Below are 25,779 nucleotides of genomic sequence, written 5' to 3' on the forward strand. Positions count from 1 at the left end.
CAGCAGTAGCAGACAAGGCACTATTCATGAATAGTAAAATCACTTTTACTATTCATCCATCATTTCATTCACAGTATTCACCCTCGTGAAAGTCACAGTCTCCGACAGCATCTTCTGCTTTCGGCCTCTTTACAGCAGTAGCACATGCCGAGCGGGATTCTCGCTTCCATCCTTCAATCATTCCAGATTACCTCCTTCGCCTACAAAAGGAAATCTCCAGTTTCATTTGAAGGGGGCTTCTTCTCCGAAAGAGAACTCTGCGTATTCACATCGAACAGAGTCTACAGCTTCTCAGCAAAAATATTGTAATATAAATATATTTTAATTTTAAGTAATCAAGGATGCCTGCGAGCTCCAAGATCAGTCTTTAATTTTCCAAATCGTCAATAGACGAAACTTTTGTAAGTCTTATTTGATTTTCAATAAATATATTTTCTCTCAAATATCAGCATCATTAATTTATATCATCATGAATACTAAATCTATTTTAAATTTAGTTTTGTTTATATATGCTCTTGTTATTAATCCTAAAAATTTTATATTGATATTATTCAAATTTTTTGAATTTCCAAATACATATATCGGATATTTCCGGCTTCATATGTTACCCTACTTCCGCACCCATTTGGTATATATATATATATTAAGCTTTATAGGTGAAGCTTTATAGGTGAAGCTTTGATGTTGAAGCTTTGTAGGTGAAGCGTTGATGTTGAAGCTTTGTAGGTAAAGCTTTGAGGTTGAAGCTTTGTTGGGTACCATGAATTGATTTTGCTTCACACTATCTTGATCAAGAGTGTGTGAAGCTTTTGACATTTGTAGTTGAAGCTTTGTAGGTGAAGCTTTTATGTTGAAGCTTTGGAGTTAAAGCTTTTGTTGGCACCATAAATTGGTTTTGCTTCACACTGTCTTGATCAAGAGTGTGTGAAGCTTTTGAGAATTGTAGTTGCCCTCCATTGATGAAGCTTTTGTTGGCACCATAAATTGGTTTTGCTTCACATTGTCTTGATCAAGAGTGTGTGAAGCTTTTGAGAATTGTGGTTGAACTCCTTTGATGAAGCTCTTGTTGGCACCATAAATTGGTTTTGCTTCACACTATCTTGATCAAAAGTGTGTGAAGCTTTTGAGAATTGTGGTTACCCTTCATTGATGAAGCTCTTGTTGGCACTATAAATTGGTTTTGCTTCACACTGTCTTGATCAATAGTGTGTGAAGCTTTTGAGAATTGTGGTTGAACTCCTTTGATAGAGCTTTTGTTGGCACTATAAATTGGTTTTGCTTTACACTGTCTTGATCAAGAGTGTGTGAAGCTTTTGAGAATTGTGATTACCCTCCATTGATGAAGCTCTTGTTAGCACCATAAATTGGTTTTGCTTCACACGGTCTTGATCAAGAGTGTGTGAAGCTTTTGAGAATTGTGGTTACCCTTCATTGATGAAACTCTTATTGACATCAAAAATTGGTTTTGCTTCACACTGTCTTGAATAAGAGTGTGAAGCTTTTGAGATTTGTGGTTGTCCTCCATTGATGAAGCTTTTGATTTCCACCATAAATTGGTTTTGCTTCACATTATCTTAATCAAGAGTGTGTGAAGCTTTTGAGAGTTTGTAGTTGTCCTCCATTGATAGAGCTTTGTTGAATTTCCCAATTTCCCTTTTTCAATTTTTTTTTTTTTGGGAAAACTGGAAATTTGAAAATGTAGGAGAGACAACATACACAAGCCACACCTTGTAGTAGTCGAATGTTTGGATGAACCATATAAATTGAATTTGCTTCGAACAGTCTTGATGAAGAGTGTGTGAAACTTTCTATGAGTTGTAGTATTTGCATTGTTACAGAGGAGAAATGTCTGAAGCAAATGCAAGAGGACTGAATAGCTTGATCTTCGTATACCATGCACTGAAGTTGTTGTTGGCTTGCAATAAGACTTTGTTGGTAACTATAACTCTTGTTGAGCATAAGTGCTCCCCTAGTTGAGTTGTAAAGCTTGAGGGTTTTTGATTATTTGTGAATTCTAGGAGTTCACATGTACAAGTTGTACCACTCGTCTTCTAGTTGGTGGAATGGTGAGTTGTTTTCATCACCTGGTTGGTGGTACGAAGGTGAGTTCCTTCATCACATTTCATCACCTGGTTGGTGACACGAAGATCAGTTCCTTCTTCATCTAGTTGGTGATAAGAGTGGCAAGTTGCCAAATAATATTAGAGTACGGGTTGTACATTTCATCACCCGGTTGGTGGTATAAAGGTAAGTTCTTTCATCACCTAGTTGGTGAGAATAAGGGCAAGGTGCCGAGGCACATTGTAGCAAGTGTCGAATGACACAAAGTATGTTGAACCCTTTCGAAGCACAGTTGGGTTATGTATAAATGTGTTGGAATGTATGATTGAACGAATATACTGTGAAGCTGTTCGTTTATATATATAGTCTTGTTAACATATACTTAGACTTTGTTTCATGTTGGAAGCATTCATGTTAAAGCTTTGAACCCGAGTGTTTCATTGCTAGGAATGTAAGAGGATTAGGACCGAGTTGTCTAAATCACCTCTTTATTGAATTCATGCCAAATGGTCTTCGTTACTGATAGGAGCATATTTATGCGACTTAATTAGCTTGTTTCCTTGCATTTACGTTGCTAGTACTTAGTAATTTTAGTATTTTAAGCTATTTTCGTGCAATTTCAGGTTTAAGGACAAAGTATGCAAACATGTGCATTTTGGAGCCTTTTGGAGCAGTTTCGGGCATGGAATGGATAGGTTATGCTTGGAGCAAGATGGATGGACGAAATTGAAGATCAAAGGAGGCTAGGAATGAATAATGAAATGAAGAAATGAAAATGAAGAACAAAGAGTTCATAATTGGAAACCAAAGTTTCTATTCTTGGAGGTTTCCATTCTTGAAAGTTTCTATTCTTGGCTTGGAAGTTTCCTAATCCTTCCTCACCTATGTTCCAGCCACAAAAGGGTTTCAAAACATGTTAGGTTGCCTAATTACATGTTTCTAGAAGTCCTAGAACTTACCCTAGATATTGCCGCACCATCCCTTTAATTTCTAGTTCTTTGTTGCACAAGACACAACCTTTCTTTCCTATTTTTTACACCTAAACCACATTCCTGTTTTGTTTCATCCCTTGCTGCACAAGGGAGAGATTCTCCTTCCTATTTTATGTCCTAAAACGTATTTCCTTTTCCCTAAAACCCTATGCCGCACCCTACATCTATTCTTACCTATTTTGTGCCTCAAAACACATTCCTAAATCTGTCCTACAAATTCTGCTGAATTTCCCTTTCCTTTTCTCTTTAATTCCTGCACATTTCTTGCCTATTTTCTGACCCAAAATCACATTCCTTTTCCTACATAAATCCTTCCCTAAAACCACTTCAAATTCGTAGCCCTTCCTTCCCCTATAAATAAAGGCCCTTGCTGACCATTCTAAGCATTCCACCCTTCACCATAACCTACCTACATCCATCCACCACCATAATTCACCACAAATCATCAGCAAACACCCTTGTGTCGCAGCAAAGAAGAAAGAATGAGACCCTTGGACGTGCTTGCCATTCAAGACGTTGGATTGTTGGAGCGTTTCTAGGTGTTTTCATTCTTTGTTTTCAATGTCTAAATTTATGTATCTTTCTTTTGCGTTTATGAGGAACTAAGCCCTTCTTGGCTAGGGGGCTATTCAATACCATGATTATATTTGCATTATGAATTGATTACCTTCAGTTGTTATTTCATAAGTTGTGAATTCAATTTGCTTAACCGTTTGATTGATAACTTATTCTTGTATGTTTATTAAGAGTGCACACTTAGTTTTCATGCAAGAATTTGAAGCTAAAATATAAGGGAGTTTCACCTAATAGTTACAAACTTATATTTGCAAGTAGTGGAGGTCGCTTATAAACGATCGTGTTAAGTGAATTCTTGGCAAAAGTTTCATGCTTTTCATAGTTACAATTGCCTTGTCAATGCTTATAGTTTTCATGAAACTTAATGATCTTTGATTGTACCTTTATTGTGCTTTTCACGTAGGGGACTTTTAGAGAATGCTTTGAATTGTTGTATGTGCTTTCCCATCCAATTCATTAACTTAAGGAGAACTTAAAGGTTAAAAAAGTGTTGTCACAGTTAACCTGGAGTATTGAGTTTCATGACTTATTGAGACAAGCAATTGGAAATCAATTTGAATACAAGTGTGTCATGTGTGGAGAAGAACCCTCTAGTTACCCCATATCTCATCAATTCACCTAAATTTGCCTAAGAATCTGTTTAAATTGTTCCTGTTTTAATTTACTTATTTTCGTCCAAAACCAAACCCCCTTTACTTTGTTAAGTCATATTAGTTAGAACTTGTCTTAGATTGTGTTTTTAAGTGTTTTGAGCCTTTAGAAACCCAAATTTCGTCCAAATTGTGTTTAGAGCTCAAAACTGCCCAGTTTGTGTTTTTAGGCAGTTTTGAGTCTTTTGGTTTGTTTTAGTGTTTTAAAATTTAGTTTTGCATTCTTTGAGTCTTGTTAAGTGTTTGTAACTTGTTTTTAGTTATTTAAGTCAATTTAGAAGTGTTTTAGCAATCCCTCATAATCCCCGGTTTAAGAACGATCCCTACTTATCCATACTACAATTGTCAACAAGAGGGTTTAATTTGTGTATTAAGTTAATTTACGCATCAGTTACATAGGATGCCGAACGGCTAAAGCTTAACACTTGTACAATGTGAGTTTACTTGTAATAGTACTTCAAGTGATTAGCGTTCTATGGATGGCCAAGGGTCTTGCCATCGGAGCTTCTAAGCTTGTAGGAGCCAAGGCGACTGATGCCAACAACTTCAAACGGTATGTCCCAGTTTGGACTAAGTGTTCCTTCACTCGGGACTCTGTCGCAGAGTAATATTTTCTTCAATACCCAGTCCCCTACTTTGAAAGAACGAGGTTTGACCCTTGAGTCATAGTAGTTGGAGATGCGTTGCTTATAGGCGACATTCCTCAAGTGAGCCTGGATGTTTTTTGAAGTTACCGGTTCCTTCATGTCGAGGATTGTTTGGATCTTCTCGGCATTAGCTTCAATGCCTCGTTGGCTAATCATAAAGCCCAAGAATTTGCCAGAGCCTACGCCAAAGGCACATTTGTTGGGGTTTAACCTCATTCGATACCTCTTCAAAATGGTGGAAGTTTCAGATAGGTTGGTGATGTGTTGGTCAGCATGTTTGCTCTTGACTAGCATATCATCAATGTAAACTTCCATGATCTTCCCAATATGTTCAGCGAACATTGAATTGACTAGTCTCTGATAAGTCGCCCCTGCATTCTTTAGGCCGAAAGGCATAACTTTATAGTAATATAGTCATCTGTCAGTAGTGAAGGTTGTGTGTTCTTGGTCCGGAGGGTTCATGAGGATTTGGTTGTATCTTGAGTAAGCATCCATGAAGCTCAGGAGTTCACACCCTGCTATAGAGTCTATAAGTCTGTGAATGAGAGGAAAAGGAAAGCTATCATTCTGGCATCCTTTGTTTAGGTCGGTGTAGTCGACACACGTTCTCCATAAGAACTTTTGGAGCAGGAGACTTTCTTTGGTCGGATTTTTCTTAACAAGGACCACATTTGCTACCCATGTTGGGTAATTGACTTTGCGAACGAAGCCTATGCCTTTGAGTTTTTCAACTTCTGCCTTCATTGCTTCGTATCATTCAGCGTCATAAGATCTTTGCTTTTATCTTACCGGCTTGGTCTTGGGGTCAATACTCAAGTGATGAGAGATGATATCGAGAGAGATGTCTGGCATGTCCTCGTATGACCAGGCGAAGACCTCAGTGTTCTCTTGCAAAAAAGAGATCAATGACAACCGAATGGGTGGTGACAAAGTGATGCCAATCTTCATTATGCGAGCTGGATAATCTTTTAAGATAGAAACCTTCTCCAACTCTTCAGTGGGTTATGTTTGCTGGGTGAAAGAGTCATCTCGAGGATCGTCGGGTTGACGGTTGCCACCGTGAAAATCCAAGTTGGCTTCGTCCAGGCTGGTCTTTATGACTTGGTCATGTATAGAAAGGGTTTCTTTGGGCACAGGCATATGTTGTTGCTTGACCGAAGTGTTGTAACATGACCATGCACTAAGTTGATCTCCTCTGATGTAACAATTACCATATGGGGTTGGAAATTTCATCAACAAAATTTGTGTGGATACCATAGCCTTGAGATCATTGATGCTTGTGCATCCAAAAATGACATTGTATGCCGTTGGGCAATCAACCACCAGGAAGTTAGTGGTAATGGTAGCTATGTAAGGGCTTGTACCAATGGTGAAAGGTAAGTGTATGCTCCCTAAAGGTTGCACGATATCACCGGAGAAGCTTATCAGAGGAGAAACCGAGCGATCGAGCAAGTGTTCAACTACATTAAGTGCCCTGAAAGCTTCAGTAAACATGATATTGACTAAAGCCCCTCCATGATTCGTCGTACTTCAAAGTTGGCTATGTGAGCTTCCACGATCAGTGGGTCGTTGTGAGGGTAGATGATACCTCTTTCTTCCTCGGGGTAGAAACATATTGGATCCCAGTTAGGCTTTTGATACTTGCCCTCCCTGATGTTTTCCATGTGAAACACTTAGTGACCAGGCCTTAAAGCCCGTTCGCTGGTTTTCATGGCTCTGTTGGAAGATTCAGATATGGGTATGCCGCCGCTTATGGAATATATCACATTCACTTGACGTTGGTTACGGTTATCTCTTGAAATGTGAAGAAGGAATTGATCAATTTTTCCTTCACGCGCCAAAGCTTTAATATGATCACGAAGGGTGATACACTTCTCACCGTCATGGCTGTTATACTCGTGGTAGTAGCAAAATGTGCCCATGTCCTTCGTGGGCTTGTAACCCGACAGCCTCGGCATTAACTTCGATATCAGGTGTGCTATGCTGGGGTAAATGGCCACGCATGTGGTGTTCAAAGGTATGTATGTCTCATACCTCGGGGTAGGGCCTGTCCTGACATATGCTTGGCCCACTGTGTTGACTGCCTGGCGGCGAGCATTATCGTGGCGATACGCTTGGTTATCACGATAGTGTCCCTTACTCTTTTTACTAAAATGAGCTGGTGAGGATGAAAATCTTTCCTTTTGCCCTGAGATTGATATGTCTATTAACTTGGCGAAGTATTAAGTAAGGAAGGGGGAGGCATCGCTGCCGTTTGGAAGGTCGAGGTCTTCTCATTTGGTTGGATATGGCTTCCATTCCCTACTTGCTGATAAAGGGTGGTTATGGGGGGTTCCCTTGATATATCCTTGCTTCGGCGGATACGTGGTTGTAAGCCTGTGCCATCACCTCAGAGTAAGTCTTCCAAGTATTGGCATTGATCATGTACTTGAAGAAACAATCACGTAGGCATACTCTCGTAATGACTCGTCCGACTTCTGGCGAATAGTGTACAAGTCATCTACAGAATGCAAGCGATCGGTCTGGAAGATGTGTTAAAAGACAAATAGTTTTCTCAGTTCCTCAAATGAGTCTACTGTCTCAGGTGGAAGACGGCAATACCAGTTTAGAGCTTCACTAGAGAGGGTGGAGGGGAAGAGAAGACATCGCTCTTCGTCGGTGTGCATCCGATATACCATGGTGGACTTAAAGAGGTTAAGGTGTTCAATCGGGTCCTACCTTCCAATATAGAGTTGTAAACCAAGCTTTTGTTTTGTCTTCGGTTAAAGGGGGGTGTCGAGGATTCTCCTTATGAGAAGGTCAGGGCTGGGTTGGTTCCAGTTAGGTATTTCGGCCTGACGTTCGGCCTTCAACTTGTTTACTTCCTCAATGAGCTGTAGGGAGTGGACTCATGTACCACTAGAATTTTCTTTTGTAAGTTTCCATCGCCTCTTTAAAGTAGGAAAGTTTGAGTAAGAGCGTGTGGTTTTTCCTTGGACTCGCCGTACTGACTTCTAGGGCGAGTCTGTCGGAATACCTCCGAGTCCCCTATACCTTCATGTTCCTCTGGGACCTGTCATTCTTTCCCTAGATTGGCAGCTGGCCTGGGTCTTGGGAGGGGACCGAGTCTTTCAGAAACCTTTGGGTCATTGATCTTTTAGCATATGTGGAGGGGATTCTTTTGACGTTGCTTTAGGAAGTCTCAGCAGTCACAATAAACGACTTTCGATCCTTCCAACCCTTTTGCAATGAGGTGTCTTCCTCCACTTCTCCTGCTTCGGGTCGAAGCAGCTGGGTTGAGAAAAGTCTCATGTTGATCAATGTTTTGATGATTAGCTCGCTCATTTTCAGGGATACCCATGTCGAAGGAATGTGACCCTCCGTGTTGGGGGGCACCCAGACGATGGTTGATGTCCACTGGGGTAACGAGCTTGCGTGTTTAAGTACGCCTAATTTCGTGAAGTGTCTTAAAGAGCTTCTCATATTGCTCCTAGAGGACCTCATTCTTCATTGCTATCTTGTTGTTCTAAGTTTCTAGCTTATCGACTTTAGCTTGAAGAGCAACCCTCTTTCCTTCCTTCTTTCGTTGTTTCGCACTAGGTGCAAGAGGGGTGTCATTCTGTGTGTTGTGGCTCTATTTGCTCCTCATGTTGGAAAGGGATGCCTGGTCAAAAGAGAGTGTACGAATGGTGGAAACCAGCTTAACAAAGCTGAAAAGATTGGGAATAAGTGTCGTTCCCACAGACGGCGCCGAATGTTGATGCACAAAATCAGTAAGGACGTTAGTACAACAGAAAATGTTAAGTTTGTAACCTTCGCTAGATTGCTCCGATCACTAGTGTGGATACGTAAATAGATAGAGACAGGGAAGCAAACACAAGATGTATGTGGTTCACCTAGATTGGCTACATTTACGGGGTAGAAGAGTTCTCATTAATTGTGAAGGGTTTCGAGTACATAGGTTCAAGCTCTCCTTTAGTGAGTACTAGTGAATGATTTAGTACAAATAACATTAGGAAATATTGTGGGAGAATGATCTCCTTTTATAGAAGAGAGTTTCTAGCTTTGTTCTGACATTGACACGTGTCGTGTTGTGATTGGCTTCTGATGTCGACATGTGTCGTGCTGTGAATAGCCTCTTGGTTGGAGGGAAACTCTTCTGGGTCCTTGACGGTATAACGTTGACCGATGATAGGAGCATATTTATGCGACTTAGTTAGCTTGTTCTTGTGCATTTGTGTTGTTATTTCTTAGTTAATGTAGTATTTCAAGCTATTTTCGTGTGTTTATAGGTCCAAAAGGTTAAAGTAGCAAGAAAGTGCATTTTGGAGCAGTTTTGGGCATAAAATGGATGTCGCATGCTTGGAGCAACATAGATGGACGAATTTGAAGACCAAAGATGGCTAGGAATCTGATAAGGAGATAAAGAAATTAAATTCAAAACAAAGAAGATAAGGAATCAGCTCAAAAGAAGAAACATTATCCAAAACCTTATCCAACCTTATCTTATCCAAACCAATCTTATCTTATCCTATCCTATCCTAATCTTATCATGCCTTAAATCTAGCTGCAAGGGGACCTAAATATCTATTTCTAGAAGCTATTTCTAGAAGCATTCCCTTCTAGAAGTCCCAAATCAGCCACAAAACACATTGTTCTAGAAACCCTACAAAAGTGGCGTCTATTCCCTTCTAGAAGGCCTTGCCTTGCCTTGCCTTGCAATCCACTCTCATTTCCTTCCAATACCTGTCGCACTCCTCTATCCCTTTTCCCTTTTGGATTCTGATTTATTAGGCATTTTCCTTGTGGATTTGGGTTATACAAATCCTTTGCAGAAACTAAGTGGGCCAAAAACCTTTTTCTTGGTGGATTTACACATTGTGCCACACCTTTTAAACCCTAGACCTAATTCTAAGGGTTTTGCATACCTATATATATGTGTTTTAAGAGTTGGCCGAATACACCATTCCCTTACCATCAGAAACACATCTTGCTGCACCCTTCCTTCACCATTCTTGCGATTCATACAATTCCATACACATTCAGCCGCAACCTTTCACCCTCATCAGCCATCATTCATCATCCTAAACAAGAATACACCATCCATCACCCCCAAATCCACCAACCACACCTTGTGCCGCAGCAAGGAAGAAGGAGGAGAGCCCTTGGACGTGCTTGCCATTCGAGTTGGAGTTGTTGGAACGTTTAGGTGTAATCTTTCTTTTGTTTTCAATGTTTAAATTCAATAATCTTTGTTTTGTGAGTATGAGGAACTAAACCCCTCTTAGCTAGAGGGAATTTCGAAACCATGGCTATATTTGCAATATGATTTGATTACATCTAGTTGTGATTTTATGAATTGTGAATTCAATTTACTTATCTGTTTGAATTAAAACTTGTTTATGTATGTGAGTTGAGAGTGCACACTTAATTTGCATGTATAAATCTGATGCTAGGATATAAGGGAGTTTCACCTAATCGTTATGAACTTATATTCATAAGTAGTGAAGGTTGTTAGTCACAATCATGTTAAGTAAATTCCTGGCATAAGTATCATGCGCTTTCATAGTTACGAATGCCTTGTCAACACTTATGATTTTCATAGAACTTAATGATCTTTGATTGTTTCTCTATTATGCGCTTTCATGTAGGGAACTTTTGAGGAATAATTTGAATGCAATGCGCTAATTCAATTCAATTCAATGACTTAAGGAAAATCTGAGAGTTAATTTAAGCGTACCTAATTAACTTGGGGTGTTGAGGTTCATGGTTCATTGAAAAAGCAACTGGAACTTGTTTTGTATGCAAGTGTGTCATGTGTGGAGAAATACCTCCTAGCTAGCCCATCATCCATCTAATTCCACCAAATTCATGCAAATCTGCCAAGTTTTAGTTCTTGTTTTGTTTACTTTATTTTCATCCAAAACCAAATCCCCATTTACTTTAGAGTGTCTAACTAGTTAGGATCTGTTTTAGATTGTGTTTTTAAGTGTTTTAAGTCAAGGAAAAACTAAAATTCGTCCAAATTTGTGTTTAGAGTCAGAAACTGCCCAGTTTGTGTGTTTTAGGCAGTTTTGAGTGTTTTGAGCTTATTTTGAGTCTTGTGAACTTGTTTTGAGTCTTTTAAGTCTAGTTAAGTGTTTTAAAGCTTAGTTTTATCTATTTGAGTCAGTTTAAAGTGTTTTAGCAATCTCTCATAATCTCCGGTTTAAGAACGATCCCTACTTACATATATACTATAATTGTCAAAAGAGGATTTAATTTGTGTGTTAAGTTAATTTTCGCATCAACCGGTGCTCCGTAGTTTCGGGATTAGTCAAGTATGGTACAAACAATTGTCTTAATCTAACAAAAAGGTTACGGACCCACATGTCTTTCTTCCCTGTACATTTTTTTTAAAAAAAAAATTTCCAAATTATTAGTCCTTTTTACAAGAAAACCCCACATTCCTCTCTCTTTCCCCTCTCTTTGGCTCTTTTTGTTCTTCTTACAAAAAAACTCTAACTTAGTACAAAAAGCAACACCTCCATCAATAAACCTTGAGGTCCATATTTTAAACTCTACTCTATGTTCTCTAAAACAATGACTGCAATATAATTAAATATGTCATTTACACATTTAAAATAATATAATTATCTACATATAAATCCGGCAGCCCCCATTGGGGTCACAAACTTCACCAAAAAATAATGGGACATTTTAGCCATGAAGAACACTTAACTGTTTGTTAACATTTTTAAAATAATACAATTTCGTAAGTTAATTTTCTAAAATAGTGCCACCACTTTTAGAAATAGTATCACTATCTAGAAATTGTGACCATTGGTTTTAGAAATAGTGACAATTTCTAGAAATAATGTCGTTGTTTCTAGAAATAGTGTTACTTCTAAAAATATTGTCACTATCTAGAAATGGTGACCATTTTCTAAGAATAGTGTGGTCGTCTTTAGAAATAGTGTCACCATCTAGAAATAATGACCATTGTTTTTAGAAATAATGACACTGTTTCTATAAAATAGTGACCATTGTTTATAGAAAATATAATGTTTATGAAACAATATTTCTTATTAATAAAATCTTTTTAAGTGTTTTGTTTTGTATTAGGCCTTCACTAACCCTGGGCTAAAACTCAAATTTCCACTTCTATTCCCCCCCCCTCCGCCCCCCAAAACTCAACCCAACCCAAGGCTAAAATATGGCCTAAAACCTAAAACTCAAATGGAAGCCAAATTTAGCCTAGGATTAGTGGGGCTGGCCCACCATATATATATATATATTTTATTTAGTTTTATATTTATAAATTCATTGAATCCAACAGTTAAGATCTAATTTGATGAAATTCAATGGTAAAAAAAAAAAATTAACCGTCCAAATTTAAATCTAATGGTTAAAATAATTAAAAAAAAATCTTTCATTTGTTTCATATTTTTTTCATAGTGTTTAACGAGTTTCATGGTCTCGGTTAGTGATTTTTCAGTATTTGTCAGAATCTAAATATTTTTAGGTTAAACTGTTCATAAAATTAAATTAGGATAGTCTACATAATTTTTTTATTTTAAAAAAGTTACTTTAAGAAAAAAATTAGTCTAAATTCATTCTTTAATAATCTGGGGCTAAAATTTTAGGCCAGAAGGGTTGGAGCAGAAAAGCTGTTTTTGGGTTAAAACCTAAATTTTATGGGCTAAAAATTTTAGGTTTTAGGCTAAGGGTTGGAGATTGTCTTAAGATAATAATTTTTTTGAATTTTGGCATGTGATAAAATTTTATGTTATTATGCCTTGAAAAATATGACTAATTTTTAAATTTTATACATAACAAAGTATAAAAAAGAAAAAAGAGGGAGGAAGGAGTGACATAAGACCATCTCCAATGGTTGGGCTAAAAGCCAAATATTTTAGCCCGGAAAATTTAGCTTTTAGCCCAGAAATAGTTTTTCTGCTCCAACCGTTTCGGCCTAAAATTTTAGCCCAGGATTATTAAAGAATGAACTTAGACTAATTTTTTTGTTAAATTAAATTAAAAAAAATATATATGTAGACTATTGTAAATTAATTTTAAGAACATTTTAATCTAAAAAAGTTTAAATTCCAATAAATATTAAAAAATCACTAAATTTTCCATAAAACAAGCCTTCAACTTTCACCAATCTTTCAACCCTGGGTGAATTTTGAGTTAAATAAATTTTTTTAATTATTTTAGTCGTTGGATTTAAATTTGGGCAGTTGGATCTTTTTTTTTTACCGTTAGATTTGATTATATTCGATCTCAGCCGTTGGATTCAATAATATATAAATATAAAAAAATTGAATCTAGGCCATTGGATTAACCAACGGCTTGTAGATTGTCACCGTTGGATGGAAGTAGCTGTTGGAGGCATTGCAGAACGTGGCCGACATGCCCACATGGGTGGGGCCCTCGCTGTTTGAGGCGTCGCGCGTCGCACGAGTTGGGTGAGTGGGTGGGCTGTGTTTGGCGCACAAATGCCCCTTTTCACTAGGTTCGGTGGAGCCCACTTCGATTTCTGGGCTAAATTTTGGGGGAAATCTAGCATTGGTTTAACATTTAGCCCAAATTTTCCCCTTGGGTTGGATTGGGTTTGAGGGGTAATTTGATTTTTAGCCCACCATTGGAGTTGATCTAAGGGGGAGATATGTGAGAAAGATGATGATGGGTGAAAGTGAGAGATGATGGTGATGGGTGAAAGTGAGAGATGATGGTGATGGGTGAAAGATGAGAGAAGTATGAGGTTGATGGGTGAAGAGAGAGAAGATGGTAATAGGTGCAGATATAGACATATATAGGGACATAGTGAATGAGTGTGGGAGAGAAAGGTGGGTATGTGTGCGTAAGCCCATTTCATTTTTTATTCTTATTATATTAAAATTTTGTCATTTTCATCAAATTTCAAGTCATTTCATTAAATTTTAATAACTAAATAGATGAAGTACTTGAAGCTAACAGAGGATTTGGTGCAAAATCTAGTGCAATGATGCTTAGTAGGATAAAACCTAGTTGTTGTTGGTTCTCATTAATTTTAAGTCTTTTTCATTAAATAAAGTTATTAGGTTTTTTTTTTTTTGTTAAGAAAAATTTGGTTAAGTCATTTTCATTAGAGCTTCCTAAAACTTATACTCAATTTGGTATTTAATATGAATTTACTTCTCGAATAATACAGTCAAATAATTTATCGTTCCTTGTTCAAAAAAAAAAAAAAAAAAAAAAAAAAAAAAAAAAAAAAAAAAACCGTTCCATCTGGTAAAAAAAAAAATTCCAATATAAAAAAAAAATTCTCACTCCCATATTTCTGTCACTTCTCTCCCTGTCCCCAACATATTTTGCTAAATATCAAATTGACCCCTTTCATTTCCATACTCTTGGGCGGTGCAATTAAAAACCCTAATTTGCTATCCCATCCCTTTCTCTCTCTAGCCCCCCACAAAATTTTGAACCCCAGTGCTCTTTCTCTCTCCTCTCTCTCATGGCGTCGCCCGCGCGGGAAGAGAAGCAGAAGCAGGCATACGAAGGATTGGGTGCGGGTGGAAAGTTCCGGAAGACGCCGTTTCGACGGACCACCCAAGCGACACCCTATGATCGGCCACCAACAACTTTACGAAACCCTAGCGCCGCCAACGATGGCTGGCTCTTGAAACTCGTCGATCCGGCTCAGCGTCTCATCTCTACCAGCGCCCACCGCCTCTTCTCCTCCGTCTTTCGCAAACGCCTTCCTCCGCCTCAGTCGCCTTCTACAGGTTCGTCTTTGCTGCTTTCGTGACTACCTTTGTTTACTATTCCAGGGCATTTTGTTTGGGTTTAATCATTTAATGGGGAGTTGGGGTTTCGACGTTTCGTTACTTGGGACGCCTTTTGTTATGTTTTTCCTTATTTTATTTCATTGTTTTTAGCAATTTGTCATATGGGTCAGCTTGTGGGGGTTGAGTTTGGGGTCAGTTTTTGTTCTGCGGAATGAAATGAGGTTAATTTCCTTGAAATTTTTTATTGATTTGGAGCTAGGTTTATAAAGATTTCGAATTCATTGTTTTTATTACAATAATTGTGGTGCCTTAAGAAAAAACTGGAAATTCATTTATGTTTAATGAAAGATGTTTGAAATTGCAATCGAAGGAATCCAAAATTCAAGTTGGTCTTCTGAATTCCAAATAATACATGCACAGTTACACTATTAGGAAGACATTTAGATCCTTTATTTTTGGTAGGAGGTAGACAGAGAATCCTTGCTCCACCTTGTATTCACTGCTGGTTTTGGTTTTTGTTTTTTCGCTTGTGAATTGGTAGGATTAAGAAGTACTTGTAAGAGTGAGCTTGATTGATAGTAGGTCATCTTTTGCATTGATACAGTCTCTGATATCTTTTCTGAAATCCCCTGATGATCTTTTTCTTAATTACTGTTTCACTTTATTTGTGTACTGTATCATCCTTATTAATTTTTCAAAATTAAAAAAAAAAAATAATTCGTATCTTTTTCTTTGAAGGATGCACCCTTTTCAGTGGTCAATGGACTTTACATTTCAGTTGGTTGGTTGCTCCTTTGTTTCTTGAATGCAAGGGAATTGTCAAACTAATTTACTCTCACAGTTGTTGCGTTTATGTCCATGTTATCTTGTATGCCTTGGTACTTGTTATAGATGCCCTCATTTTTAATAAAAGAAAAAAAAAATTATGATTAGCCATTGAGAAATTTCTTCTTGGCCCTTTTTGAAAAAATAAAAAACTTTCATATCTGCTTTCTCATCTGAGCTCAAGACTCTGACTGTTTTATTGGTTTCTTTACTAGCTACTCACGAATTTAGTCTTCTATTACTTTATCAGGGGTAAATCATGAAGCAAATATGAAGGAGAAAGAAGAAGTTACAATGGTAAGTTTAAGTGTGTTGGATAATTGTATTTTTTTTCACTGATAGGGCATTGCCCTTAGTGATTGGGAGTAAGCTATATTCTAATTGTTTTATTAAACGTCGTGTTTTTAGATGAGATTGCATCATTTCTTTTTGGAGCTATGATTTTTAAGCAGTATATGATACTTGGATCTTTCTTTGTCCCTGTGTTTGAGTATTATAACTTACGAGCATAGTGAACTTTTTTTTCCCTCCCATTGTTTAGACTCGAAATTTAGGTAATGGGAAATATTTGGCACCCTGATTTTCCTCTATGTTGAGTGCGTCTTAGAATAATTTTTAGGGTTAAGGGGACATCTCAAGTTTCCTGCAAGTGCACTTCTTGGCTTTATACACTGCCAAAGTTAGGTTAGAGGACATTATTAAGGAACAACTAATGGCCCTTAAAAACTTGGTATCCTTAATAAACCATTTATTCACATTTTTACTCTTTGGTATAAGAGTAGTAGTCCATGTTTCATACATCCACATTTTTTGTTGCTCAGTATTCCTTGTAATTTTACCACCGACGTGTAAATATTAATTTGATTGAGTTATGATGGGATGTTATTATATATTTTCAAGTAGAACAATTTTCAGTTAAATTCATTTCATAGATTTTTAATCATTTTATTTTTATGATTTTGATATCATATTTTGACAATATCTTGTATGTAAATGTATGCTGTAAAGGATCTTTCTGGAGTGCTAAAGGGCACAATTGATCAATGTTCCGATCCAAGTCATCCAAGTACTACTGATGACGGAGGCAAGCTTACTGATCTTCAGCAAATTTTAGAGCAGAAAACCTTTACCAGGCAAGTTGATATTATACATAATTCAATTTTGGTCGAGTCAAGTTGTTATATACTTAGTGGTATTACATTCAAGTACTATTGATGAATGGGAATGATGTTTTAGAGAGAGAGAGGGGGAGTGTGTGTGTGTGTGTGTGTGTGTGTGATTTGAATGTAATTGATGAATGGGTTTGGTGTAAGACTTGTGCATTTATGATTTCATCCATGGCACTTCTGGGGCTTAGAACTTTTTTCTTTTCTTGGAACATGTGCTTATCTTGGTGTTGAATGTTAATTACCTCTACAGATCTGAAATTGATCGATTGACAGCGCTGTTGCATTCAAGAACTGTTGACATGCCAATTGAGAATCTTGAGAAAAGGTCTGAAGGAATACCTTCAAAATCGGCAGTTTCTCATGACGGAAAGGAAGAATTTCCTAAAACTCCATTGCTGGACAAAAATGGGATTGATAGCCGCCTTGCTTCAAACCCTGTTGTTAGTCCAAGTGTATGATAACTTACTTTCCATTCATATACTTTGACTCATTAGGTTGTGAAGGCCGTGGTCTTGTGCTTGCTACTCTTTAATTTTAACTATTTGTGAAACGGTAGTTTGGATGTCATATTTACTTTTAACTCTTTTTTCACATTTAGTGGTTAAAATGTCTTCAGGTCCTTGATGAAGATGTTGCTTCTCCTGCAGAGCTCGCAAAAGCTTACATGGGCAGTAGGCCTTCAAAAGTATCTCCATCAATGTTAGGTTTGCGTAGTCAAACACACCATGAAGATTCACCTATTTTGAGCAGTGTACCATTTCCTTCAAAATCGTCAATGATGTCACTTGTGCCAAGGAATTCTGGCAGTGAGGGAGCTCCACCAAATGGTTTTGTGACCCCTAGATCTCGAGGCAGGTCTGCTATATACAGCATGGCTCGAACGCCATACTCTCGAGTTCACACGATAACTACTTTCAAGGTTTGTTTGATCTGAGAATATAGTTTTCAATAATATCGGTTTAGTTGAGTGATTAGGCCTTTGGTTTGTTCCAATGTGGGGTAAGATTAAATTGTTCAAGGTACCTATAGCCATTTGCTAAAGTTTCCTGCCTCCCAAAGACCCCAATTGTTCAAAGGCCTTTTGAATGTTTACTTGGATTCACTTGTGTAATCCCAAAAATTCTCTCTTGTTGAATGTCATGCTTTGCTTTGGAAGGATAAGAAGCCAAGGTCATGTGGGTTGTATGTTCCATGCAGCAATTTGGGTCATTTGGATGGAGAGAAATAGAATGATCTTTGTATACCCAAAAAAAAAAAAACAAAAAAAAAAGAATCTCTCACCCTCTCTGCCAGCTTCCTTTTCCTCATAGTTCAGGGAATCTCTCTTTGTGCTTATGCAAGACCAGAAGGCGGCTATCCTCTTAAAGTCTTTTAGGTGTTTTCTCAGCTGATTGTGCTGGGTGTTTTCTATGTCTTCATTTTCCAATTTTTGTTTGTTTGCTGTGTTCTGGGTTGGTCTTCTTGACCAGCTTCTTTGTTGGTTTCTTGATCTTAATACAAGCATTTCTTTTAACAAAAATACATAATGTTTATAGTTTCCGGCTCTTACATTGTATTTGCTTGTATTCAGGGTGCTGGGTCTACATTTAATGCTTATGGTGGTGCATCATCATCTCAGTCTGTATGGGAGCACAGCCAGCCTTCTGGATCTAAACAAGGGGTATGATATCTGATGATTATCAAATGCTACTTTTTATTTGTGATTAGAACCTCCAGATTCATGTCATTTGGAATTGTTTTTTTTTATTTGTAGGCCTCGAAGTGCAGATTTTCAGTCTTAGACAGTGACATAGGATCTGTTGGTCCCATTCGCAGAATTCGTCAAAAACCTAATCTTCTTTCTTCTAGAGGCTTGAGCTTACCGGTATCAAGCACTACAATTCTTGGGGCCACAATAAGTTCTGAGTCTGTTCAAAACTTGTGGAAGCCACTATCATTGGGTGAACCTAAGCATAAAGCATTATCAGAAAATGGAGACAATGCAGGTCCTAGTACAAGTTTCTCTACTGTTCCCTCAAAGTCCAGTGAAATGGCTTCCAAAATACTTGAGCAGCTTGATAAGTTGGTCTCTCCAAAAGAGAAATCATCTAAGTCCAATCTACATATTGTGAGAGACAAATCGCCAACTAAGCTTTCACCATCAATGCTACACGGTCAGGCTCTGAAAAGCCTGGATCATGTGGATTCTTCAAAATTTTTGGACAATGCACATAATAATAATAATAATAATAATTGTAATTCTAAGTTGGATGTTTCCACTGATCACGTGATACCAGATGCTCAAGACTTCACCTCTCAAAAGCAGGATAAGGTTAGAGAAAATGGCCCACTTAGGATCGGTGCTCTTTCTGACAGTTCAACTATACTAATAAATGGAGCAGATTCTGCAACAGAAAAGAAGGATATTTTGCAAAATGTTAAAACTACAGTATCTGCCACATCAAACTCCGTTCATCCTCCACAAAAGAAACGGGCATTCAAGATGAGCGCACAAGAGGTATAGTTGCGCTTTTTTCTCTCAATTATTTCTGCTAAGTTCTTGATTATCTTGCTTATTCTTTCTACTACTCTGGAATTTGACCTGAAATAACTAGTTTGGGTTTCAATTTGATCATAAAATTTACTACTGAGGGGCTGTACCTTTGAATCATAAGATTATCTAGCTGTTTAGTTTTGCTAGAAGTTCATGAACATTCATAATAAGCGTTTGACTGTCTTGGTCTTCAGTGCCAATGATCAAATTGATTAAACCGGTGTCATAGTTTTATGGTATTTAAATCCTATCATATGTTAATAACAGACATAAATACAGATTGAAATAATAATTTATTTAAAATTTCTATTATAAATTCAATTTTGATTCCATTAGTTTCAATTCAAATTCTTACTAGATTGATATTATCTGAAATTTTAGGAAACTTAAAATCATTAATGTTCATTATTATGTTTGGTTTTCTGTGCATATTCATATGACTTCAAAATAATTAATTTGAACATTATGGGTATGGTATGCAGGATTTTCTGGATCTGGACGATGATGATGATTCTAATGGGGTTGCATCTGATTCAAGAGGAAAGGCGGAGGCAATTTCGACCAAGAATACTCCTGTTTACTCTGAAGTGAAGACATCATCTTCCCCTATTGTATCTTCATCCAGCTTGCCCAATGTTGTAGCTACTCAGCCATCCTTTACATATGATATAGTTGATCTCCGGAAAGAATCACATGTTGGTCTTCCCACTTTTAACTATGGGGGTAATGTTACTTCAGTTAAGGGTTCAGATGCAGCTACTTCTCTGTTTGAGTTTGGCTCTAAGAGTGTTGACAAAGTTGCATTGCCAGAGTCTACTTTTACTTCATCACCTGCAGTTGGTGAATCTGTCAACGTAACTTTCTCACACTCCAATCCTGAAGCCTCAAGCAGGTCAGTGTATTAAATCGCTTGTTTCTTTTTAATCTTTATGTTTTGATGAAAAGCATCGTTGAGGTTCTTGACTGTTGCATTTATTTATTTTTCTTATTGTTTTCTTTTATAAAAAAATAGGTGGAGATTTAAGTGTATAGAAAAACCAAGTTTCTGAAGGGACAAATGGAATGAAACTGCTTTATTGCCTTTCATTTGGTCTGAATATTTGTATATCCAAAGACCTTGAGGGTGGTATGACTTAATACTGTGTAGGCACACTGCCTGTAAATGTTTGTTAAAAGTTTCAGAACTATAACCTTCTTTGCTAGGGGTGAAGGCAGTTAGCTTTCATAGTTCTTACTTTTGTCGCCAACCAGATTGATCATTATTAATGAGCGGGTGGATAGGTTTGGAAATGGGTTTGAGGGGTTGCTCCTGTGATCGGTTGTAATTGATACAACAATTGAATGAACAAAAGTATAGCTTGTTTCTTTAGTTTCAAATTGTAATGGTTAGGTTTGGAAATGGGATTGAGGGGTTGCTTCTGTGATGTGTTGTAATTGATACAACTATTCAACGAACAACGAAAAAATAGCTTGTTTTCTAGTTTTCTTAAAATAGTATTTTTCTATAAAAAAATATCAGCGGTATCATGTGGAAATCCTATTCATGTATGGGTGACTTTCTGATTTTTTTATGTATTGCCAAAAAGTTTATTATTTAATTTATCTATGTTTCCATCTGCAGTGTACATGCTGTTGAATCTGGTGCAACAACTGTTGTCCAACCACAAAGACCAGGTGAAGCTGTTGGTAAGAGTAATTCAAATGCTGGTGACTCTTTTGTTATACCTAAAACTACTGTATCATCTCCATCTGCACCATCAACCACAGGCATAGTCTTCTTTGGCACCCCTTCCAGTAATTCAAATATGAATAATGGGTCAAGCCCTCTATTTACTTCCTCTGCTCCTTCAGTATTCAGTAATTTGACAAGTCCAAATTCATCGGGTAGCATGAGTCTCACTGCCAATACAAACAGTGTTATCGCTACAACTGCTGTCACCATCAACAGTAGCAACAGTTTTAGCTTGGCTCAAGCACCTTCATTTTCAACCATGCCTATGGTCAAATTTGAATTGCCTACTGCTTCAACTGCAGTCACGCCAGTTCCACTAAATTCGCCCTTGGAATCTTTTGAAGGCAAGAAAAAGGAAACATTTGGAGGCAACAACACACAAGACAAAGGCCTTGGTAATCTTAGCAGCACTTTGTTTGCTGGCACATCTGCTGCCATTCCAAGTGCTGCTAACCAGTTCCAGTGCACTCTTTTTGGTACTGGCAGTGGATCTGCTTCTATTGCCCAGGCATCATCTACTGCAACTGGAATTGCATCTGGTGCACAGAATTCATCCACTGAACCTGGTTCGTCAGCATCCTCACTGTCACACGGCTTTGCGGGAAGTACACCTTTCTCTATTGGAAGTTCTATTTTTGGCCCAACCTCTACTGCCAAACTCCCTGGTTCAGGAACTGGTACTGCTCTTGGTTCTTCTACTTCCTCATTGGAGCCCAGCTCCATTAGCTCTAGCACTGCCCCTAACGTATTTGCTGCCAGTTGGCAACCTGGTAAATCTCCTGTATTTGCCACCGCTTTCAACTCTACATCTTCATCAACTGGGCTTTCTTATGTAGCATCCTCCGTTGCTCCTGCTACCAACAGTGTGCCTAACAGTGCGCCTAGTATATCCGGAGGATCCTCCGTTGCTGCTACTACTAGCACTAACAGTGTGCCTTTTGTATTTGGGGGATCCTCGACTGCCGCTGCTACTACTAACAATGTGCCTTCTGTATTTGGAGGATCCTCGTCTGCCGCTGCTACTACTATCAATGCGCCTATTACTTTTGGAGGATCCACGGTTTCTTCTACAAATAACAACAGTGGATCTTTGTTTCGGTCATCCAATGGTGCATCCTCAACTTCCATGTTCTCATTCACTTCAACCGCACCTACTAGTGCCCCGTCACAGCCTCCATTTGGCAACTCCAATCCTGTATTTCCATTTGGTTCCCCAGGTAATACTGATCAAATGAACATGGAAGACAGTATGGCTGAAGACACTAACCAGGCATCGACACCTACAGCCCCAGGTTTTGGTCAACAATTCCAGTTTGGTCAACAGCCGATTTTAAACTCACAATCTGCCTCTGTATTTGGAGGTACACCCACAGCCCCAGCAGCGAGTCCCTTCCAATTTGCAGGCCAACAGAACCTAACCAACTCACAGAACCCTAACCCATTTCAGGCTTCTGGTAGTTTGGGTGCGAATCAGGGGTTAGGGGGAAGCTTCTCAGTTGGCTCCAGTGGTGGTGATGGTGACAAGTCTCACCGAAGAATAATTAAAGTTAAACACAACAGGCCCCGGAAGAAGTAAGAACTCAGTGGTGTGGTTGTTAGGAGTTTCTCTGTTTGTCTGGGTGAATATTAGAGGTAAGAGATGGCTGTTGTCACCCACAATGGTTCGACACTGATGAAGGTATAACTCGGCCTTCTCAGGTTCTGGACTGGATGATTCTGTTTGCTTTACAGATATTTCTTCCCCTTTTCTTTGCACTACCGAGCCAAATTTTCGTGGTTGCAATGAGAGCTCAAGTTTTTGCAAATTTTATACCAGTTTGTAGTCGGAACGATTATGCCTTTGTTTTAGTACATGTAGTAGGTGAATGGTTTTGTATTAGTACTTGTAGGGGATAGGCTTTCTGGTTGGGCAATTGCGTTATCAACTCCTGTGTACTCTGCTATTTGTATCATAAAAGAAAACAGCTGTGAATGTCACAGCTTCTCTGCCGGCGACCTAAATTTTTCGAGTTGGCTTAGCGGGATATCGGATATTAGCCTCTTTCTGAATAAATGCTTTATTTGTTCCTATTCAAATTTCTTTCGGTACCTGTTCTGGCATTGTCTTTCTTTGTAAAGGTTTGTATGAGACGAGCTAGTGTAACATCAGCTGCGCACCGGTGCCTGAGATTATCACGATGAGTCGTTGACCTGTGCTCGAATCGCGCGATTGACAACGATTCATTCCATCATTGTTTATCATATAAGCTTTCAGTTTCAGTTTTCAAAAAATTGAAAATAAAAACAGAAAACTGAAAACGACGAAAAGGTAATCATGTGTTATATGATACTTGGTAGAGTGTTTCGATGACAAGTGTTATATTATTTCAAAGGAAACGTAATTATGCAAAGTAAAAGATATAAATCTTAGAAGTTCAACACCTCCAAAAGTCCAACCAAAAGTAGGGTGTCATAATTTTAGCAAAAAAATGCATCTTCCGGCCCTGACCCTTGGATAACACAGTTGGCTCATATCTAATGTGAAGCAAAATGGTGACAGATGAATCAGCTAACTCTCGGACATCAATCCGTCACCACAGGCTTCGTGATGGAACTTAGTCCGGTGAGGTTTTAGTTGAGTCAATATAAAGCAATGCTAGAAAGTTTATTACTTTTTAACACGTCCAAGGCATGAATCTGCCAATGCCAAACAAGAATATAACCTCTTCGCAGTCTAACATCGATCCCTACTAGAAAATATATCAACAGGAACGACTTAATTCACAATTAGAACAATAAACGAAAAGATCAAGCATTAGCAACTCAGTTTGCTCATTTAGTTGGTTCAGCAGACTGAGTAGTCTTGACCTCTCTGGGGCACTGAGATACATATGGTTTGAGCTGCATGCAAGAAGGAAAGAACGTAATTTAGAACTACATGTATGCACTTATAAGAGTGAGGAGTAGATTGTTCACTTATAGGTCAAATGTATTTAATAAAATAGCAAAGTTGAAGCGTGTCAACGAAGCTGCAAAGTGTATCAGGGAACTTCCAACCGGAAGCTCTAACTTAAAGATGAATATTACCAAAGAATGAGAAAAAAAATGAAACAAGGTCAGAGAAACAGAAACATGTTCACCTTGAAGTCGGTTAAATCTGGAACTACATAGTTAGGCAATTTCTCCTGCTGCACGACATACTTAGCTGAAAAGAAGTTAGACAACTTTAAAAACATGTCAAGTAGTGATTTTTACCTTAAAAATTGAATGAGCACATCGTCAAATTTGCAAAAAAGCAAAAGGGGAAAACCTTTTCGGGTGTGGAAACCAGTAGGCTTGCAATTCTTCCCCTTGTAGTAATCCCTAGGGGCACGTTTGGAGGAAAGAATGTCAAGTGATGACGTTCGCTTTCGACGAAATGCCCTTCCTAACCCTAGTATTAGTCCCAATGGCATCTTCTTCACCTTTTATCACAATAAAACAAACCAAAACCAACCAGCAAATATGCTTAAAACATGAAAAATTAACAAAGAAATCAGCTCAGGAGACGGGAGCAATACCAGTTCAACAACAGTCAAGCAAACAATGGTGAAACCAATAATTTATCTCCAGACAATGAACTCAAAAATTTAAATCTTGATTAACAGTGCTTTTATTCAATGTTGAAGACAATATCACAAGTCAGAATTATCTTCGACACGTATTCATACTTTGAACGTTGCATCATACCTCATTGTCTATACAATCAAAGTATACTAAATCTTGAAAAACACTAATAACATACCTTAGTTTATGCCAAGACCTAGTCACTTCACATATTCAACAATCCACCTTATATACTAATTCTATGGAAAAATGAAGGACATAAATGACTGCAACATTATGATGCATTCTTCCGAGTAAGACACGTATCCAATATCGATTCGTCTTTCACCATATTTTTTATTTCATGTTGGGGCATGTAAGCAATTTAGCTAAACCTCCTAACTCTCTGTCCCGCCCGCCATGTCCTGTATCACTCAAACCGAAAATTCGACAGACATTTCGAGATCTTTCCATTCCCACAGGGCCAAAGGAAAGCAAGACTAGCAATTTGATTTGTTTCATGAAACTGCGTAACGAAAATTGAATTACTAATACAATTAAAAGTTTTAGCCTCGACCGAATTCAAATGTTTTGGTTTCAGAGGGAAATTTTCAGAAAGCTATGAGATTTCAAGCTATTTCAAAGATGTAGACCCAATTCAAGATTTTGGGTTAGGATAAAGGAACCCTTTTCATACTTACACAGAAACTCACAGACCAAACAATACTTATTAATTAATTAAATAAATTGCACTAATCATGAGCAGATTAAACAAAAACAATGGAAGGTGGGAGATGGTAGAACCGTAGAAGGTACCTAAGGGAGGGCTGAGAGCGGAGGAGTGAGGTTCTGACTTTGATGTCTTCGTCGAAATGCTCGCTGGGTTTCTGGTCCGCTGCAAGCGAAGACGAGTGCTAGAGAGAGAGGGTTTAGGGCTTTTCTTTTCTTCTTTAAATAAAAATTAGAAAGAAAATAATGAAATGAAAAAAGAAAATTGGATATGTCATTTTTTACATTTAAATTCTATTTTAGTTAATTACCTCCCTCCCTTAAATGTTTTTTATTTAGTCACTTTTTTTTCACGTCCAAAATTTTCATCTATTATTCCATTTATTTTTGGTCGTGTGACAATCAGTGAACCATTTAAATTGACTGTGCTTAGGGTGGAAATTAGGAGTGACATATAAATACAAGGAGTAAATTGGCATACTCTTAGAGTTCGTTTGATATAGAAGATTGAATTTTAAGAGGATTAGAAGAGGACAAGACACAAAGAAATTCTTACTTCTAATCATCTCA

The 25,779-nt window shown here is 37.9% G+C and overlaps 2 protein-coding genes across 2 annotated transcripts; one reads left to right on the forward strand and one right to left on the reverse strand.

The window, feature by feature from the left end:
* Positions 1-14,280: 14,280 nt before the first annotated feature.
* On the forward strand, positions 14,281-22,992 carry LOC126599861 (nuclear pore complex protein NUP1-like). Its single transcript, XM_050266317.1, has 9 exons — positions 14,281-14,654; positions 15,733-15,779; positions 16,491-16,615; positions 16,902-17,103; positions 17,268-17,570; positions 18,222-18,311; positions 18,405-19,148; positions 19,667-20,076; positions 20,806-22,992. Exons 1-9 carry the CDS (start codon positions 14,384-14,386, stop codon positions 22,490-22,492), a joined length of 3,879 nt encoding a protein of 1,292 aa, XP_050122274.1. The 5' UTR covers positions 14,281-14,383; the 3' UTR covers positions 22,493-22,992.
* Positions 22,993-23,541: 549 nt separating this feature from the next.
* Positions 23,542-25,446, reverse strand: LOC126584622 (uncharacterized). Its single transcript, XM_050248958.1, has 4 exons — positions 25,297-25,446; positions 24,206-24,359; positions 24,036-24,100; positions 23,542-23,796 (listed from the first exon to the last, which is right to left on the reverse strand). The coding sequence occupies exons 2-4, from the start codon at positions 24,348-24,350 to the stop codon at positions 23,728-23,730; spliced, it is 279 nt and encodes a 92-aa protein (XP_050104915.1). The 5' UTR covers positions 24,351-24,359; positions 25,297-25,446; the 3' UTR covers positions 23,542-23,727.
* Positions 25,447-25,779: the final 333 nt, after the last annotated feature.

This window comes from Malus sylvestris, chromosome 2, assembly GCF_916048215.2.
Source record: "Malus sylvestris chromosome 2, drMalSylv7.2, whole genome shotgun sequence".
Lineage (NCBI taxonomy): Eukaryota > Viridiplantae > Streptophyta > Magnoliopsida > Rosales > Rosaceae > Malus > Malus sylvestris.

Excerpts from the sequence above, each read along its gene's own strand:
- LOC126599861 (XM_050266317.1), top strand. The coding sequence starts at position 14,384 with ATGGCGTCGCCCGCGCGGGAAGAGAAGCAGAAGCAGGCATACGAAGGA. Across the intron at positions 17,104-17,267 it reads ACCCTGTTGTTAGTCCAAGT|GTCCTTGATGAAGATGTTGC; the intron begins GTATGATAACTT and ends AAATGTCTTCAG. Across the intron at positions 17,571-18,221 it reads ACACGATAACTACTTTCAAG|GGTGCTGGGTCTACATTTAA; the intron begins GTTTGTTTGATC and ends GCTTGTATTCAG.
- LOC126584622 (XM_050248958.1), bottom strand. The coding sequence starts at position 24,350 with ATGCCATTGGGACTAATACTAGGGTTAGGAAGGGCATTTCGTCGAAAG. Across the intron at positions 24,101-24,205 it reads TGGTTTCCACACCCGAAAAG|CTAAGTATGTCGTGCAGCAG; the intron begins GTTTTCCCCTTT and ends ACTTCTTTTCAG. Across the intron at positions 23,797-24,035 it reads CAGATTTAACCGACTTCAAG|CTCAAACCATATGTATCTCA; the intron begins GTGAACATGTTT and ends TCTTGCATGCAG.